Source organism: Fusarium fujikuroi, chromosome FFUJ_chr03, assembly GCF_900079805.1.
Source record: "Fusarium fujikuroi IMI 58289 draft genome, chromosome FFUJ_chr03".
Lineage (NCBI taxonomy): Eukaryota > Fungi > Ascomycota > Sordariomycetes > Hypocreales > Nectriaceae > Fusarium > Fusarium fujikuroi.
Genome location: NC_036624.1, coordinates 34,025 through 54,229, shown reverse-complemented (window position 1 = coordinate 54,229; position 20,205 = coordinate 34,025). Strand labels below are relative to the sequence as shown.

At 36.3% G+C, this 20,205-nt stretch overlaps 5 protein-coding genes; 2 read left to right on the top strand and 3 right to left on the bottom strand.

Moving 5' to 3' along the window:
• Window positions 1-651: 651 nt before the first annotated feature.
• Window positions 652-1,491, bottom strand: FFUJ_02101 (uncharacterized protein; the record flags this gene model as incomplete). XM_023573794.1 has 2 exons in its annotated part: window positions 652-1,038; window positions 1,162-1,491. 2 exons carry the CDS (start codon window positions 1,489-1,491, stop codon window positions 652-654), a joined length of 717 nt encoding a protein of 238 aa, XP_023427261.1.
• Window positions 1,492-3,912: 2,421 nt separating this feature from the next.
• Window positions 3,913-4,424, bottom strand: FFUJ_02100 (uncharacterized protein; the record flags this gene model as incomplete). XM_023573793.1 has 2 exons in its annotated part: window positions 3,913-4,340; window positions 4,406-4,424. The coding sequence occupies 2 exons, from the start codon at window positions 4,422-4,424 to the stop codon at window positions 3,913-3,915; spliced, it is 447 nt and encodes a 148-aa protein (XP_023428847.1).
• An 8,528-nt stretch (window positions 4,425-12,952) lies between these two features.
• Window positions 12,953-13,513, top strand: FFUJ_02099 (related to a-agglutinin core protein AGA1; the record flags this gene model as incomplete). XM_023573792.1 has 2 exons in its annotated part: window positions 12,953-12,996; window positions 13,051-13,513. The coding sequence occupies 2 exons, from the start codon at window positions 12,953-12,955 to the stop codon at window positions 13,511-13,513; spliced, it is 507 nt and encodes a 168-aa protein (XP_023427260.1).
• Window positions 13,514-14,884: 1,371 nt separating this feature from the next.
• FFUJ_02098 (related to helix-loop-helix protein) lies at window positions 14,885-16,033 on the bottom strand (the record flags this gene model as incomplete). Its single annotated transcript, XM_023573791.1, has 1 exon — window positions 14,885-16,033. One exon carries the CDS (start codon window positions 16,031-16,033, stop codon window positions 14,885-14,887), a length of 1,149 nt encoding a protein of 382 aa, XP_023427259.1.
• Window positions 16,034-18,427: 2,394 nt separating this feature from the next.
• Window positions 18,428-19,381, top strand: FFUJ_02097 (uncharacterized protein; the record flags this gene model as incomplete). Its single annotated transcript, XM_023573790.1, has 1 exon — window positions 18,428-19,381. One exon carries the CDS (start codon window positions 18,428-18,430, stop codon window positions 19,379-19,381), a length of 954 nt encoding a protein of 317 aa, XP_023427258.1.
• Window positions 19,382-20,205: the final 824 nt, after the last annotated feature.

The following is a 20,205-nucleotide window of genomic DNA, read 5'->3' as shown; positions in this document are numbered from 1 at the left end:
CACTACCTCGCAGCTAAGAAGAAAAGGCGTTTGATGCGCTCTCATTTCTGTGAGTGGAGTCGGAACTTTTGTCGCCGTTTTCGCTTGGATCGAGTGTCCATGCTAGTGTGTCGTTGTGTGCATCGTCAATCCCATCTTCTCGAGCCGACATGTTTGGAAAAGAAATAAACTCTAGAAATTCTATTTAGTTTAACAACGCTATGTCCTTTATCGATCGACAGTTTCTGGAACATTACTGACTTTGGCGTATCTCGAGTCGGTTTTGATTATCTACAGACAATAAACCGCTTTTATTAGCCAATATATACTCCCGATAACTTGGAAAACCATGCGGGTACTACACTGAGTGAACAAGATTAATACCTTTATCGTCATTATGGCGCCTAATCATTCTTTGAAGTTCGCCCAAGACTGTAACATACCCTGGATCGTTCCGATTGCAAAATTTGGCCATGGAGCTGTGGTCACCGTGAATCCCCTCAGAGCGCACACAGTAACCGTCGTAGACGGCCGAAGCCTGAGGAACAATCTAATTCCATCAATCAATCGTCAGTATATCGAGTTACGGTGATATTACATCCTCTCACCGGAAGTGAACAATAGATAAAAATAAACTCCTTATTGGGGTTCTAAATACCCCAACAAAGACAGTTATTGCGGAAGGGATGAGGGGAGTACCATTCCAATAAGATGCATCGGCAACTCCTCGTGTGAACAAAACACAGGGAGGTCTTTGGTGATGCTAATGAAGTTATGTCGTTGTTTTTCGAGAACGTGGGAATCGCTGGCAAGAGTGGCCAGAAGTTGCTCGTTCGGACGACGAAGAGTTGCTTTGGCAACCGTTGCGATGATCTGACCCAGAGACTCTTTGTCACTTCCTCGGTGTGGCGTCCCAAGAAAGATAATGCCGATTGTAGCATGGTACATGCTTCCAAGGTCTGCGTAGCGTTCAGTCATCTTGTACGAGGCGGCGAGAATGATGACTTCTTTAATAACCAGGCCCCCAAGACTGTGTCCAACCCAGAGAATTGGTCGAGCCTAGTTTCGGTTTCAGTGTCAGGCTATTTCTTTCTTCAGTAGAGTATGGCGAAGGACTCAAACGCCCTTGAAGGTTGCTCAAGTGCATGGAGCTAAATGTGTTGCCATGGGTCAGGTACATACAACCTCATTTCGCAGGCGGCTAAGAGCTCCGAGGAGCTTCTGGGCATGACCGAAGAGGCTCTCCTCGCTCGCGCGGGAGAAGACGTTGGCAATATCAGTGTCATAGCCCCACGAGATAACTCTTGCCGTCTTCAAGTTTCCCCGCAGCAAGTCCCGAGGCCAGCAGACCGAAGTCCCAGAACCGTCCTTCTTTGACCAAGTATTGATTGGATTGCCACGGAGTCCATGAACAAACACAACATCGACAGTCGTAGCATCGTCCCCTGCGTCGGCTGGCCAAACTTGTGCGCCGATGGTTGGCGAGCTGGCTGATCCTTGGGCGGGGACCATGCGGTCCCAGAACTCTTAGTTTACTCATAAAGAAACCGGTTTTGAGAATAACCACTTGAAGCGTTAATAGTATATAGACTAGTAAGGTGATTAAGTAAGAATATAGAAGCAACTAGGGGCTAGTTGTTAAAAGACCATATAATAGGAAGGTTTTGTCAGATTTTAGTTCAGGTTCAATAGGCAGCACTACAGCAGCCCAGAAGAAGTTACAGTAAGTCACGTGGCTTCTCTCTGCATGAGTCAGCAGTGAGGCTGTAATTTCTAAGATTTAGTTTGGGTAAGCTGTTAATATAACAGACTAAATCCAGCATAAAAACGAGAGTTAGAAAGTCTTAATTTACCTATACTAAAAGTAAGTAGCACTTAAGCTATAAATAAGGCCAAGCTAAGCTACTATCCTTAAAGCAGTAACGTTTTATTATTAATATTCTCTTTCTTCAATAATGCCAAAGACTATACTTCTTAACTAATATAAACTAGTACTAGGATAACAAAAGTGTGTTTAAAAAGATTTATTACTAATATTAATGAAGTTTTATAGCTGACGACTATGTAGACGCGCGTCCTCCTTCTGCATAACTCTACCCACTTTCGAACCTCCTCGTCCTTAAGGATCTTCTCGAGCTTGTCGTTAACATTGAGAAGCTCGTAGTTAACAGCCCTGCCAGTCTCAATCCTGTCGACAGAGGAGCCTGATTTCTTGGCCAAGACCTGCAGCAACTTTGTCAGCGCAAGCTGGAAGTTTGAGGACGAGCGCGCGTTGGTTAGACGGTAGACGTTGGAAAACTCGATCCGAGAGCGGTCGGATTCGTTCAGGTGCAGCTTGCTTGTCTTGCAAAAGTTGCGGCCTGGATTTGCCGTATCGAGGACGAGGCGGCCAAGGGCGACCTGGTTAAAGTTAAGGAAGCCATTTATAAATATCGAAAGCGTCGAAATTTTTGTACATTCCGTTTCAACATAGCTCGGCTGACGGGTGCTGGAGATCAGGATAAAGGCTCCCTGCAGTATGAAGGTGGCGGCTGACACCTTACTTCATCCTTCCAATAAGGTGGGTTGAAACTGCGTCAGCCTGTTAAAAGCGGATATTAATGCCTTATTTTCTGTACCCTGCTATCGAACAATTATTCAGAACTTGTTAACTATAAAACAAGTTTATGCAAGCCTGTCGTCTAACACTGCTTTTTGCCATTCTCTGTTCATTTAAGCCCTAGAGATTGTGTGGATACTGAGGCTGTAGCCTTGGTGAATTCCCTAGGATGGTTAATGAAATTCGAGAAATGGAGGCGGCTCTTGGAACCCTTTCGAGGTGTGATGGCCAAGATAGAGCTGAAGTCTTGAACGAGTTGGCGAAGGGGCAATGGCGGACTGCTCTTCAGGAACACGACAGCAACCTCTTACAAGAGACTATCTCTTTAATTTAATAAGCAGTTTTAATATTAAAAGAAATACCTAATAAGAAATCTGCCTATTATAATTACTTAAGGGTATTTTTTTTTATTAATTTTACTATAATAATAAAGAGTATACTATACTTAAGTAATTAATTATTACTTTAAAATATAAAGAGGATTTTATTTCTTTATTTTATTATTATAAATAGCCTTTTAACCTTATTAATAAGGCTAGACCTCTTACTTTAAAATGCCTGCTATAAGTATTATAATATTACTTAATTAAGGTAATAATTATATTATTAAGGTAAATAAACTTAATATAATTTTAATTTATAAAGTATAAATTTATTATAAAGGCTTTATATTATAACTAAATAGGATATAGCGCTTATATTATATATACCCTATTAAATTTCACTAATTATAAACTGACTTATACTATATTAAAAAAGACTTACTATAAGCCGCCTTATAAACTTATAACTTAACTTATAAACTTACTATAAGCCTAACTTACTTAACTATAAGCCTCTATAATATATATATATATTTACTTAACATTAAATAAAACCTAGCTTACTAGCTATTAATAAAACTTCTTTATATTAATAAGCTTAATATATATTACTTAATTATTAAGAGATATAATACCTAAGCTAAGCTTAATATATATACTCTATATTTTTATAAATATAAACTTAATATAAATTAATTTCTCTATTTAAAACTATAACTATTATACTTTATTATTAAAGTCTTTATATAAAAAGTTAATAGCCTAATAGCTTTATTAGGCTAATAATAAGGAAAAAAATTAAAACTTTCATTTAAGTAATAAAGCTTTAACTTTAATATAATTTATTAAAACTATAAAATACTATAAATACTTTTTTTATATTTTAATTAATATAATAAATATATTACCTTTAATTTACACTGCCTTTTATTAGTTTTCCTATAAGTTAGACTAATATAATAATAGCTATTACTAGTTATGTATTTGTTTTCGTAATAGATATATTGTACTCTATACTGGTGCTAGAAACCTTTGTAGACGCTCGATCTCACTAGTAGTATCTTCAAGACCAGCGCGACTTCGCCAGATTACATGGCCGTCGGGACGCACGATCACAGCACCGTGTTCCTCGATTTCGAGAAGAGCCAGACCTGAGGTGCGGAGTTCGGGGTTTGTGGCAATCAAAGATACTATGGAAATGGGAACAGTGACAGAAGAGCTTTCTAGACTTGTAGCCCACTTTGAGGGGTTGGCAGTGTAGAGTGTTAAACCTTCCTCCTTTATCTGGCGATGTAGAGACGCATGCCGTGGAGAGCTGGCTATGTCTGTCTGACCAAATAATGTAGTGTGTGGAAGCCGCGCGCCAGGGTGCGTTGTAGGGTTGTAATGTGTAGCACATCCGTCTAGACAAGTGCCTTCGCTTATATCGATTAGGGGACCTTAATAGTGTTACGACCCCCGCGCTTACGTCACGTATACCCTACAATTTCATCCTATAACCTACCAATTATAGAATAAGTCATGCAGGATAACTATTATAAGGATGCCATTATCCCGTAGAATGATACGTCCTAAAGATAACTGTATCCCCTTAAGGCAGCATTCTAGCATCCTAAAATACTAATATATAGAATATATTTATTAGCACTTTATAGATTAGTTTACTAACTATTAATAAAACTTCTTTATATTAATAAGCCTAATATATATTACTTAATTATTAAGAGATATAATACTTAAGTTAAGTTTAGTATATATACTTTACGTTTCTATAAATATAAACTTAATATAGATTAGTTTCTCTATTTAAAACTATAACTATTATATATTAATAGCTTTTATTTAGTATATACTATATATATATTAAGCAATATTATATTATTAAGATATTTAGTAATACTAGCACTTTAGTATTGCCTTATATTAAAGCACTACTTAATAATGCCGAGATAGCAGTTAAAGTTTAGTAGCTTTATAATACTATTTATAACTTATAGGTGCAGATAAACTTATAACCTGTTATAACTAATAAAGGAGGTAACTATAAGTACTATAAAAGGGATCCTAGAGAAGTATTTAAGCTGCCTAAGCCAGAACCCTTTAAAGGACAGGCAAGTAATATAATCCTATTTCTTACCTAAATAAAAGGTTACTTTTAACTATTTCTAAATAGGCTAGATAGTCTAATTAAAAAATTACTATTTACTATACTATTAATTTAAGGAGATACTAAAGATTAGTTTAAACCTATTATAAGAGATTACCTTAAGAATAAAGAAAACCTTTAAGATTAAGATACTTAAAATATTTTTAAAAATTAAGAAAACTTTAAATAGGCACTTAAAGATAATTTTAAAGTAGTTAATAAAGAATAACAGGCAGTAGCTAAACTACTTATATTTAGATAATATAAGTTATATATAGCTTATTTAGCTAAATTTTAATAGCTAGCTGCTAAAACTTAATAGGATAATAACTTACTTATAGAAATTTACTACTAAAGCCTAAAAGAAGAAGTTAAGGATAAACTATATTTAGCTAATAGGCCTAAAGACTTAACTATATATATTATTATAGCAGTTAAAATTAATAAATAATAGTATAAATACAGAAGAGAGAGAGCTAATTATAAAAAGGGAAATAATTTTAATCCTTACTATCCTAACTAATAATAAAACAATAATAACTAAAGTAACTATTAAAACTAATAACAGTAATAAGGGGGTAACTAAAATAATACCTTATATAGATTATATAAAGGACTAATGACTTTAGGAGTTACTTAAATAGATAGCAGAAATTGCAGACTATATAATATATTTAAGTGTAAATATTATAACTATAATCAGTTTAAATATATAGTATAGTAATATCTATAACCCAGAAGACTATATAACCTTAATTACAGTAAGTAAATATTAAGACTAATATAATAGCTTAAACCTTAAATGGCTGCATAAACCTAAATACTGGGAATAATATAAAGCAGATATAATAGACAATTTAATAGAGAAAATAAAATTATATAGTTAAAACCTAAAGAGAAAGGGAAACTAAAAAAGAAAAATAAGTTATATACCCTAAAAGAACTTAAATAAAAAAGAATTTAATAAAATAAACTGTAAAATTAAAAATACTATAAATATATATAAAACCTAAAGAAGCGAGAATACTTTAATAAGAAGTAAAAAGAATAAAGAAAAGAAGTAAATAGAAAGAAACTTAAAGAATTTAAGAAATAGCTAAATATAGAAAAATTATAAATATTAGGAGTTATTAGAGAAGGAAAAGCTACTATCCTTAATACAGAAGAATTAAATAAACTATTTAGACTGGTAGATAATATTTCTATTAAGATAATACTTTAAAATAAGGAAGAATAATAGAAGTAAGAAGTTAAAGCAGGAGACTAACTTTAATAAAAAAAATAATAAAGTTTCTATAGTATAGGATATAGAGGCAAGAATACTAAAATAACTGCTTAATACCTCTATTATTAAGATAAATAGATCTTATAGAAATAGAAGTAACCCTATAAAAAAGAGATTAATAAGGATAGCCTAAAGGTTTATAATATATAGAAAGATATCTACATATAGGGAGCCAGAGAATATTAAGATATAGAAATAGGAACTAAGATTTATATTAAGGTATATTATATTAATAATATAATAAACTTACTGCACTTAAAACCTATTTTTAATAAGTAAGATAATATATAAATAATGCTAATATACCTTTAATATAATAAGATAGTTTAGGTTTTATATAAAAACTATTAATATAAATAATATAAGCTAGATAAGATAGATAATAACTATTTCCCTATAACTATAATAGAGATACCTAATAATAAACCTTACCTAATATATAAAATAAAAGGATATTTAGTATACCTTTAGTATAATTACCTTAAAGTAACAGAACTATAATTTAATATAGCACTCTACAGAAAGGTATATAAAGTTAATAAATTAATATAAAGAATTAAAGAAAATATAAAGATTATTAAGGATATAGAAAAAGAATTTAATAAAATTATCTAAAGAAGATATAAATATCTCTAAAAGGAACCCTTAATTAATAATACTAGCTTAGAAAATACTAAGGAGTTATAATATTAATAAGAGGCAGATAGCCTATATTTAATATAAAATATCCTATTAAGATAGAAATAATTAAGTAAATATAAGACTTTAAATAAGAATTTAGAAGAAGAATATTAATAATAGCTATTTAATAAAGAATTTCTTAATAACTGCCTTAATAGAAAAGGATATAATAACAGTAACTGCAAATAAATATATTAAGATATATTAGGAAAAGTTATATACTATTTATAACTAAGCTATAAATAAGCTAATAAACTAGATAAGAATAACTTAAACTAATAAATACGCTAGAACTATATAAAGATTCTATACTATAATGCCTAATACTAAAAGTTTAAATTAAAGAGAAATAGCTAAATGCTTAAATTAATTATAAAGCTAAATAAAATTTTATTAACCTAAAAATAGTTATATAGCTAAAGCTACTATAAAGAAAGAAAAAGAGACTTTATTTACTAATTAATACAGAAGGATAACTATTTAATTATAATAATAGAATTATTAATTAAAAGATTAATTACCTTAAGGTCTTTATTTAAAGAAAAAATTAGGGAATAGACTTTAATATCCTTCCTTTAGATTAGGAAGTTAATATCCTTTTAGGTATTAATTAGCTATAAAAGAAGAACCCCTATATTAACTAGAAGACTGGCTAAATTACCTTTTTTAGTAATGCCTATAGTAATAATAAGATAGTTATAATAAATAATAAGAGATCTTAAACCCTAACTAATAAGGATAGTATAGATATATATAAAGTAAAGAATTTACTACCTCTAATAGGAGTTAAGTATAAGTATATAAAAGGCAAGAAATAATAAAATTAATAAATCTTAAGGCTTCTTAAAATATAACTATATAGCCTAAATAACTAACTATAAATCTAAAAGGAACTTAAGAAGAAGGAATAGTAAGACTAACTTAAGAATATACTAGAAGAATACTGTAAATATAAGAAACTGTTTAGTAAAGAACTTAAGATAAAGGTATTACAGTATAGCTACTAGGACTATAAAATATAACTTAAATTAGAAGATTTACTATTTTAGAAAATCTATAACCTAAATAAAAAGGAACTTAATACCTTAAAAGAATACTTAAAAATAGAATTAATAAAAGGAAATATTAAGATATCTATATTATTAATAGGATTTTTAATAATATTTATTCCTAAAAAGAATAGGAAACTATAACTTATTATAGATTATAGAAGGTTAAATGCCCTTACTATTAAGGATTAAACCTTACTTTTACTTATTATAAAACTTAAGGACTGCCTATAAAGAAAATAGATCTTTACTGCTTTTAACTTAAAAGGAGCCTATAACCTAATTTACATTAAGGAGAGAGATAAATAGAAGATAGTATTTAGAATTAAGTTTAGACTCTTTAAGTATTTAGTAATACTATTTAGACTTATTAATATATCTATAATGTTTTAGTAGATAATTAATAATGTATTTTAATAGTACTTAAATATCTTTATGGTGTGCTACCTAAATAATATTTTAATCTTTTTAAATAATAAAGAAAAGTATAAAAAATATATCTATAAGGTCTTAAAAGCCCTATAAGATACTAACTTACTAATTAAATTAAAAAAAAGTTACTTCTATATAAAAGAAATAGACTTTCTAAAATATACTATTATACCTAAAGAAATTAAAATAAAATAAAGGAAGATCTTAGCAGTAACAGATTAGCCTATACTTAAAACAGTTAAAGAAGTATAAAACTTCTTAAGCTTTACTAACTATTATTAATAATTTATTAGAGATTTTAGTAAAATAGTGAATTTACTAATAAAGCTTACTAAGAAAGAATAAAAGTTTATTTAGGTACTAAATATCTAAAAAGCATTTAAATAGCTATAAGATGCAATCCTTAGTGAACCTATATTGGTTATATTTAACCCTAATAAGGAAATAGAACTTAAGACTGACTTATTAGATTTTACACTTAGAGGACAGATTAGTTAACACAACAATTAAGGCAAGCTATATTCTATTGCGTTCTACTTATATAAGCTGTATAAAGTAGAACTTAATTACCCTATTTACAATAAAGAATTCCTAGTAATTATTAACTATTTTAAGGAATTTAGATACTACCTTATAAAAAATATATACTAGATTAAGGTTTATACTAACTATTAAAATATTTTATACTTTATAATAATATAAAAACTTAACCGATAATAGCTATACTATATTAAATACCTATATAAATTTGATTTTATAATTATTTACTAAAAAGGGTTAAATAATAAAAGAGTAAATATAATTAGCAGATAACCAGACTATAATACTAATATACCTAAAATAAAGGAATAACTTTTAAAGAAGAATTAAAAAGGAGAATACTAATTTACCTAATTAATACAGATATTAAGATAGATATAAATAAAAGAAACTAAAGAAATCTTAAGAAAACTATAAAAGTTTATTTAGAAATTCTATACAGACCTACTATATAGGCACTAAAGAGTTACTAAAATATAGAAATAACTGCTATAATAAGGTTACTAAATAATAAAGAAAGTAATAAAAAAGGTTATTAAATAATATAATATTTATACCAGAATAAAAGCATAATAATATAAACCTTATAGAATACTATAACTAATAGAAGTTATAAAATAACTATAAAGCTTAATTATAATAGACTTTATAACTAAACTACTGCTATTAAAGGAACTTTTAACTAGAATCTTTTATAATAGTATTATAGTTATAGTAAATAGACTTATAAAATACTTAATCTACTTACCCTATAAAGAGGTAATAGATATAGAAGAAATGGCCTATATCTTCTATAATAAGGTAATATAAAAATAAGGATTACTAAAAGAAATTCTATTAAATAGAGGACTAACATTTACCTTTAAATTCTAGTAATTACTTATAGTATATATAGAAATTAATTACTAACTTACTATAGCTTTTAGACTGCAGGCAGATAGCTAAATAGAATAAATAAATTAAATACTAAAATAATACTTATAGTATTATATTAATTATAAGTAAGATAATTAGGTAAAAAAGCTACTAAATGCCTAACTAGCCTATAACACTACTTATAATAAAAGTATAAAACTTATACTATTTAATATAAATATTAGATTTATATTTAATATATATTATAATACTTAAGAACCTAAAAATATAAACCTAGTAGCTATTATTACAAATAATAAACTAAGAGAAATTTATAAAGAACTTAAAACTAAATTAGAATATATTAAAAAAAGGATATAGAGACACTATAACCCTAAAAGGTTAAAGAGACTAACCTTTATAGAGAGAGATATAGTCTACTTATCTATAAAAAATATTAAAATAAACTAATTAAGTTATAAACTAGATTATAAATACTTAAGACTAATTAAAATTAAATAAAAGATAGAAAGAGACCAATATAAATTAAATCTACCTCTAAACATTAGATATTACTTAATCTACTATATTTTAATGTTAAAACCAGCTATTAATATAATATATATTAAAACCGGTAATAAACCACAATAAATTACAGGACTAAAGGTATATAAAGTAAAGGCAATTAGAGAAATAGATAAGGTTAATAAATAAAAAATATACCTAATTAAATAAAAAAACTACCTAAAAAGTAAAAATATATAAAAACCACTAAAATATCTTATTAATGCCTAATACCTCCTAAAGAACTTTTACTAAAATCTAATAAAGGGGAAATATTTAAAAAATTATCCTTAAGACCTAAAGATAACTAATTTATATTATTAGAAATATAATCTATTTAAAGTTTATAGACTATAGCATCCTTATAGGCATTTAATATAGATAAAATCCTATTCTCTTTCTTAACCTCTTAAAGACTATAGCATATAGCTTTAAAATGTTTTTTTTTTACTTTAGTATAGATCTTTTAGATATAAAATAAATGCCCTACAGTAGCAGCAAGATAAGATTATAAGGCTGCTATCTTTTTATAAAGTTTTAAAAAGATTATTACTAGCTTTATCCTTATTTACCTCTAGTTTCTTCTCTTATTTTATAAAAGTAAATACTAAAAGAAACCTAAATTAATTAGAAAAAAGGAGCTATAAGAGAAAATATATATATAATAAAGTAACTCTTATACTATTATAAGGTTTTCATTTATAAATGCACTTACTATACTAACTAGAGTTAAGAGATATTAAGTACTTTTCCCCAGTCCTTACCTAAAAATAATAGGTATATAGTATATCTGCCTATTTACTAGATAATATAATAGATTTAGTAAGCTTTATAACATTACAATCCTTCTTAAGTCTTTTTAACTTACATTTTATATAAGTTTTATAAAAATACTACTTAAAAATACAGTTAAATATTATATAATATAATAATAAAAGGATTAAGTTAAAATACACTAGATAAAATTCAGGTTAAATAGGGTATATAAGTCTTAAAGATAAGACCTAATAGAGGGAAGAGATTGTATTACGACCCTTACACTTACGTTATATATACCTTATAATTTTATCCTATAACCTATTAATTATAGAATAAATTATACAGGATAACTATTATAAGGATACTATTATCTTATAGAATAATATATCTTAAGGATAATTATATCCCCTTAAGGTAGCATTTTAATATCCTAAGATATTAATATATAGAATATATTTATTAGCACTTTATAGATTAGCTTACTAGCTATTAATAAAACTTCTTTATATTAATAAGCCTAATATACATTACTTAATTATTAAGAGATATAATACTTAAGTTAAGCTTAGTATATATACTTTACGTTTCTGCAAACATAAACCTAGTATAGACTAGTTTCCCTGTTTAAAACCATAACCGTTATAGATTTTTACTTGAATTTTTACTATTTTATTTTATATAGTTTTAATAAAAATTAAATTAAAACTATATAGAATATAACTTTAAGTAGGAAATAAAATAGGCAAAAATTATTTAATGTTATATTTAAGTATAATAAGCTATACTAAGCTAAAAATTACTTTTTTAGATTTTTAGCTATTTTATCAAAGCTTTAAAATACTATAGGGTGGGCTATTTTTAGCTGCACGGTATGCTGTCTCGCATCTCGCATGCTTATCGTGCACGTTAATAGAAGGCAATAACCTAAAAGAGTATGGCCTCCCGGAGCAACTTCGCCGAATAGGATCAAAGTATAAGCGACCCTTGGTAGCCTTGGAAAATTATTCAATTTTAAACTGTTGCTATCCCGCGGAGAACGCTATACCGATTAATATGTGAATTATTAAACGGCACTGCCAGCCGTTGCCAAGGTAGTCAGGACAATCCCTAGTTGGAAGAGGGCACAGTAGGAGAATTCGATACGAAGGGACCGACGGTAAGGACAAGACGTTCAAGGTAGCCCCGCGCAGACAAATTCTCTCAGGCGGTCTCATTAAGCCAAGCCCAAGGCCTCCCATAAATACGGTGACGAGAGGCCCGTATAGCTTGCTCAGTGATGGCCTAGCCGTAGGCATTATCCTAGATCTAATTCCAGAATACACGATTGATATCGAGTTCATATAATGCCGATTCCGATTCATCTGATGCTCGACTTTCTCCGACCTGGGCTGAGGAGGACAAGGCCGACCGCGTGGTTCATGCGACGCCCCGGAAGCACCCGACCGAGATTCTAGGCCAGGGCTATCACACCGCTGAGATGCTTAAGTCATCACTACCCAACACCCTCAACAGCCGATTGATATAATGATAGTTACAACTCTTGGGCAAAATAGTATATAATATTCTTTGATATTCTGCTTTAAGATACTTCCACTATTATCTTTAATCACACTTACCACTAAGCGCATCCGAGATTCTTAATCGCCCCAAAGTAATCGTCCTGATTTGCAAGGGTCCATTCTTTACCCCCCAAGTTCAACACTTACACTCAACCATCACCACTGCTTAACAACCTTCAAAATGGCCGCTTCCCTCCTCAAGGCTATCCCCTCCGACCCAGATAAGTCCCAACATACCTTCATTACAGTTTCCATATACTAATAAATTACCCCATGGAGATTGAACGATTTTTCAGCCTATCTTTCAGGAAATCATTGCCTAGAAAACCTACAATTCATCCAAGACGCATCGAGATACCGAGATTGTTACACGGAAACAGTCGGAGCTAGTCAGTCCCCATGGGTATCTGTAAGGTGCGATTACGATTACCTGCGGGCACTATGGGAAGATCTTCTGGAGAATTACATCCTTCCTAATGGACATCGCGAGGTCAACCTTCCATCTGAAGTTAGGGATCGACTTCTTGGATTCTGTTCTTCTGACTTGCTTCCACATCCTTCGGAATTGGACGGTGCTGTCAAAATTGTCCATGAACTCATCGAGGACTCGATCCTACCTGGCTTCCTGAACTCTCATATGTCACCGAAGCAATCAGACGGCGGAGTACGTGGTAGCCTGAAGCGAATTAGCTGCAGCCTTCGGCGGAAGATCTCAACGGCCTTTCGGATTCGGACCTACTGAAGAAATTGTGAGTGAGGGGAATTTGCTGTACACGCCATCGCCCGGACGGTGGTGCCTCACTATTACCTTGAAGCCACTTGCTGTGGTGTGTGATGGAACTGTTCGACCATACCGTCTGCGGACTCATGCGTATGAGCCGCCAGTGTTCAGAAGGATGGAGCTGCGGATGTCGACCATGATGTCAGGGACCACTATGTTAGCGTGAAGCCTCTGGCATAACCAGGTTTTGGTGGCGGCAGCGGGGTATTTTCGAGTACCAACAAATTAAAACCTTGAGGATTCAGAAACCTGTCATAACGCCTTCCAGCGCCTCAGCCACTAATTGAGGAGGCACAAGCAATATAAGAGTCAACGCGACGCCGAATAACAGCCTCACATTCGGCATCGCCACAAGCGGCACAGAGGCGAGATTTCACATCTTATGGAGCCGTTACGAGCTTAAATACTATTTAGATAATATCGAATGTTTCTTACTTCAGAGCGTAGCCCATATATTTGGAGTTCCAGGCGGTTGACAAGACCTTGGGCAATGTTCTCACTGGAATGAGGACCTTTTAGAGGGGGCAGGTCTAGGAGAGCTGCTTATAGCTTGTGGTTCTCACCCAGGGAGTGAGTGACAACGGCAAGATAGTCTGTAACCTCTTCAAATATCCACGCATCCGTCGAAATACGGACCTTGCCTTTGGAGGAATGGAGCTTGCCCTTAGCCAAACGCGCCTCTCAGCATCGCCAACTCACTTCTCTTTGACCCAGCTGCCAAGAGTTGACGGGTTTTTGGGAAGGATCTTGCCGATGTCTTCCACGTAATTGGTAAAAATCTTATTCGTGCACTGATGGGTCGCTTAACGAGATGTGAGGTTAAGGTCAATTACCCAGTCCGTAAAATCGTCCTTGAACTGAGGTACTGCGTGAAGCTTGCTGCCCTCTTGGCTATGCTGAATGGATCAGACCCTGTTGATTTATAACCGAATTTCTCCAGCCTATGTTGCTGTTTCAGGTGGCAGATGATGCTAGTCGTGCTCTCACCGGCAAACGGCGCAGCATCGTGATGACTACTAATATGGTGATACTTGCAGAGCAAATACTTATTCCATCCGTCCGTTGTAAGTTTGCACGCCGTGCCTGTAGATCGTGGAAGGCCGAGACTTGGAGTTGATAGCGCGCTTATGGGGCTGGCGGTATTGGATGCGATGTTTTCGCCGCTTGCCCTCCTGAGGTTAGACATTCTTGGCAACTTGTCGAATACGGCAATTTAGTCGAGTAACTTCAAGTCAATTCGAGTAATCCAAAAAAGGTTTGTGGTTAATCCGAAGAGTCCTTGTGGTTGTCACGTAATCAAGCAACCTCAACCAAGTAAGTCGAACAACTTGGTTATTGGACACACTGATTGAAATTGAACGGCCTTTCTCCGTCAGACGAGGATACTGTGCCATCGGAGGCAGATCCTTTAAGTCGTCGAAGACTGCCTTGAAGTTCGAGGTTCTTGCGCCGGAGCTCATTGCCTTCTCGTTCCAGCGCTTGTATACGCTTGCGAGCCATTTCAAGCACTTCGCCCTTGCTCACACGGCGGTCCGGATTGTTTGTGCCATCCGATTCGATATCATCGCCATTACCTTTGGCATCGTGTCGGGTTTTCGCCGGCAAAATATTAAGAAGGGATTCGAACTGAACGTTCATGCGGTTGCGGTAGTGCTTTTCGACGCGGTTATGGGATGCTCGAGCCCAGCGTTCTTCTGGAGCATCATTAGGTTTGTCACGGTTATTTTTGGATGTACGAGAGGCACTGCGTAGCTTTCTCTGACGACTTGGTGTTGACGAAGCCATGGATGCCGTAGATGTAGACTTTGAATTGATACTCGTGCGGCTGTTCCGTGACGTAGAGCTAGGGCTAGCTACGTCAGATAGCGAAGGAGCACCAGCACCGGCACCAGCACTACTGCTGCGACCTTGAGAAGCCTCAGATGCATTGTGAGCCTCTTTCTTTTTTCTTCGCGTTCGAGGAGTCCTTTTTGGTTGTGGAGCGGGTGCTGGGTTGTTATCTTGGGGCGCCTCGTCTAGCTCAGCCCAAGGATTATTCGCGACATGCCTAGTGGGCATCGATACATTTGGAGTGCAAGCTCCATGGCTCAAAGTGCCATCCCAGTGTCCGGCAAAGCCACTATCATAGTGGCCACAAGATTGTATGCTGGACGGTGAGACGAGCTCGCTGCCGTACGCGAAACTGGCGTCTATCGGCGTGTGCGGGAGATAGCTGTGATGTCCCCTTGTGCCGTCAGGGGTAGGGATCATAGTCCCTGGGGCTATAAAGTTGAAAAGCATCGGGTTTAGCTGTGGATTTTGATGACCCACGCCGGATAAACCCCAAGCTATCGACATTGGGCGTGCCGGGGCAGGGTGATGCGCCTGCTGGTGGGTCTCCATGTCGGTCGGGTCTGGCGGTGGCGGCGTATCGCGGCTGGTTCGATTCGGCGACGAAATGGGCTGCTGATGATGAGAATGACCGGGTGGTGCCGGCGGCATCATCTGTTCCAACGGACAACGACAAACGTTAGACTGCTTCATTCCTTTTTTTGCTTTCTGGTCTCGGGTTCCTTTGTCTTCCCTCTTGCCTCCCATTCTTTCATTGTCCGGCTTGTCTTCTCGTGACTGCTTTTGCCACAGGTTCTGTGAAGAGATTTCTACAAACTGGAGGACAAGTAGATATCATGCGAAGACGAGCTAAGGACGGATTCAAGGTCTAGCCTAATGTCCGGTGCCGCCATGTCTTAGTTGCTGCTCACAGCAACCTGAAGCATTGACAGTAAGATTTTGGTCGTTCTAGCGCCCGCGTCCTCAAACACAACCTCCTTCCTCAAAATCACTTTCGTGCAAAAGGGAGAAGAAGACAGCTTCATAGCCAGCTTACGTACCTCTGGCTCTTCCATGAGTAAGTAGTAGAATGACTGGTCCTCACTCTGTTCCCCTGCCATGGTAGAGTCGGGGAATCTGAGAATACAATGATCCTGGATCTTGAGACATTTAAGTGTGCGTCCAACCGCCGCATTGTCTTGTATATCATCTGTAACCAGGCGAACCCGGGTTGCCTCTTCGATAGCGACTTTTCGTCTCTAGTGGGGAAGAAGTGTCATCGTGTAATGCCCAGTGGAACGGGGTAGATTGATTGATTAATTGATTGGATTGATTGATTTTATCCTACGCAGTTGTAGTTGTTTAAACGGCGATGTCTGGAAAGCGGGGTCCGGCCAACAGTATTGATCTAGGATACCCCACTTCCCCAACGCCAAAAACGATAACCAGCTATCCCCTACCTCTCCACTCTTCTCTCTCTTACCCGTATCTCTATATTTACCTGCCAGCTCCCCCTGTAGAGGTAGTCGCTTCTTCAGCTTCCCGGCATAGTGTAGAATATGCTCTGATATAGGGTGTGGCCAAAGCGATTCCCTGCGCTAGCATGTGAGCAGACATCGTAGTCGAGTATTTTCAAGTGGGGTTTCGCTAATTGCAATATAACGGTTTGTGTGTGCTGGATCTACCATGTGAAAAAACGTGTCAGTAACATTGCGCTGCAACTTGCGATGGTCATCAGTAGACACATATGACAGCAGAAAATGCACAAGCAGCTCAAGCAGATTTTGAGATATCCGCGGAACGATCTTGATTCGCCCTCCTATAACCCTCTGACTGAAGCCCCACAATTGATGATACCCAGTATTTGCGGAGCTCCAAGAGCGATTGGCAAGGGCACGCACGGCTCTCTGATTATCAACTGACGTATTGCAGACTTCTGACGCCCGCCATGGCCCAAGACAGAGTTTGTATGATGTCAAGGAGATGGAGTGAAAAGCGTGATGATGCCATTCATTCAGATGCTTCGGAGAATATGTACTACCAGTTGGCCTAGGGTTAACTAGTGAGACGTAGTTTCGTCAGATTCTCCGCATTGTGAGCGGGGACCATGCAGATCCGCCGTTCAGGTCCGCCATCCAGATCCGGGGTTATCTGCTCTGACTTACGGAGATGATGTTTCCACACAGACTCTCACCTGAGCCCCTATTCGGTATCTTCCGGTGTGGCAATGTGTCTGGAAACCTCTGCAGTGTCACTGCAAAACACATTTGGTGGTCCCATAACGTCCAAGCACAAACACCTGCTTGCGGGTATAGTAAACCGCGATCAATCTCCCCCCTTTGCAGCCTCGTTGTTATCGAGGCGCCCCGAGCACGGTGAGCATTTCTGCGCGCCAGTATCTAGGCCTGCCATGGCACCAAGAAATAGCCCATGCCTCCAGATCCAAAGGGCATGGGCGATAACTAATTGCCGGACTCTTAAATCCTCAACAATTTGGCCCACAAGGCCGCATAAGTTATCTCCTGAAATACAAGGATTTCTGATCCCCTCCGGTTTCTAAGATGTGACGTTTTAATTCTCTGCTCTCATAGATAAAGCCCTTTTCTGTTCACGGCCGGGTTATTCTATAAGCTTAATTTCTGCTGATGCTGTGATGCTTGCTACGGTGTGGATAAGCTTTTGCGCACTGTCTTTAGTACTACATACTGGTCAGGTCCTTGCTTGTGAAAGCTGTTATATTTGATTTCCATATCCCCTTCTGCCCCCCTTTCTCTGTCTATGTCTTTAGTCCTGCTTCTGGGTAACTTCTCTTGAGTTCCCTCTTCTTCCATATACAGGGTATCAGCCCTGGCCTTAAAAGACCTCTTATCACTGCTTATTATTCTGATTGGCAATTACGATCCGAGGAGCTGGATTACTTTATATTATCATCGTATAGTCCTATTCTGCATCGCTATGAGACCTTGCGTTCTCACCTAGATGATGTTTTCGCCACTATATCTTGCCAATAATCCTACCGCCCAGTTTGATGACCATAGCTTCACCATTGTCTCGAAACATCAAGCCATGTCGGCCGATGCCGGGTCAAACAGGTGGCAGCTGCCCTTTGAAGAAGCAATTGATACCTCTTCGGTCACGGTGGGAGCGGGTCTCGGATCCTCCTACATCATATTACAGACGCAGCCTACTGAACTTGGGAATCTTGAAGGGAACGAAGCACTGCAAAATATCCGGCCACCTGTTTTAGATGATAAGAAGTTGGACCTGCGGCCCTATAGCCGAAGACAATCGCAAGCAGATAAGATGCTTGCGGAGCCTAGTGTATCTGGGCATGCTGTAGAGTTACCTAAGCCAAGGAAAAGGGGCCGAAAACCCAAGAAGCAGCCAAAAGGCCAGAAGGTAGAGCGTCAACAAGAGGGGCTTGGTGATGATGGCCTTCCCAAGCATTCTCGCCGGCGCCGAATCCTCGAACGTAACCGCATTATGGCGACTAAGTGTCGTATCCGCAAGCGCGATGAAGCCTCAGCGCTCGCCTGTCGCGAAGAAGCTATGAAGGACCAGAACCGCTATCTCACGGCGTGTTTCAACACTTTGACTGACGAAATTTACCACCTAAAGACCCAATTACTGCTGCACACAAATTGCAATTGTGTTCTCATCCAGAACTACATCGCGAATGAGGCGCAGAAGTGTGTAGATAGGCTAGTCGCTTGTTCTACTGCCTTTGATGTCTATGACAGTTCGCTAAGCCCCTGCGATAGAAGCCCAGGTGATGCTATCACCACCAAAGAGTTGAATACTCAGAGTCTAAATGGGGGTGGTTTCCCGTCAACCCCGAGAACCTCTTTTCAGCAGGGATCTAGCGCCTCGGAGGTTACAGATGTCATGCCCAATATGATGGGTTTAGGACCACTTCAAACGGCCACTATGCCGCCTGATTCGATGGTCTTTGAACAGCCAGTTCCATCGTTATCTTTCACTAGATATGAACCAGGGCTATCCGACTACGAGGGACTGTGAGAACACCAAGCGGATGAGACTGCTTGGGACACGTACTGGTATTTTTGACGCTATCGCTGTCTCTTAGTATTAGAAACAAGCGACAATTACCCACATGAAGAGCTATTTAAGAATTCTGGTTAACATGGAGTTGGTTTATAACCTCTCGTACCTATGAATATGGGGCTAGGTCGGTGCCTTCCAGTAACCGCACGCCAGGGAGTTGCAAATGGGAATGTAGAACAGAAGTTGATGGCAGCCAACCCGTGGAAAGATCCTGGAGAGGATAGACTGCCTGCATGGTCCGGAAACAGCTCTGGCCGGTGGCCAAAGAACGACTCCACCTTTCTTCGGACCTCACTACTACACAGGGAGTTGCCTGGTCAGCGTAATAATGCGACGATCACTTTTTAAAAATGCCTAAAAGGGTGGTCGTACTATCAAGACACGGAGACTGATATCACCGCTGTCGACGCTGTGCAAGATACTCGAAGCAGTCATTACAGGTAGGATTCCGTATATTGCGGGGACCTTCAGGCTCCTTCACATGGACCAGTTAAGAGCAAGCAAGCAAGAATTAGCTGAAGAGGACTGATGTGAATGATAGGATGCCAACCCATTTGAGAACTCGGCGCGTTACCGAAAGGCTAAAATTAGCTGAACCATTCGGTGGAAGAAGCTGTGGGCTCTGGGTATCAGGACCAAATCGTCCGAACTGTGAATAGCTTAATTAGCACACCGTGTCTTAGGTCTAGACCCCCTAGCGGGGAAATAAATTTCCACTCCATGCGTTGGTTCCCGCTTGAACACGGTTTTAATTCATGCAGGATACTGGGGTAATTGTC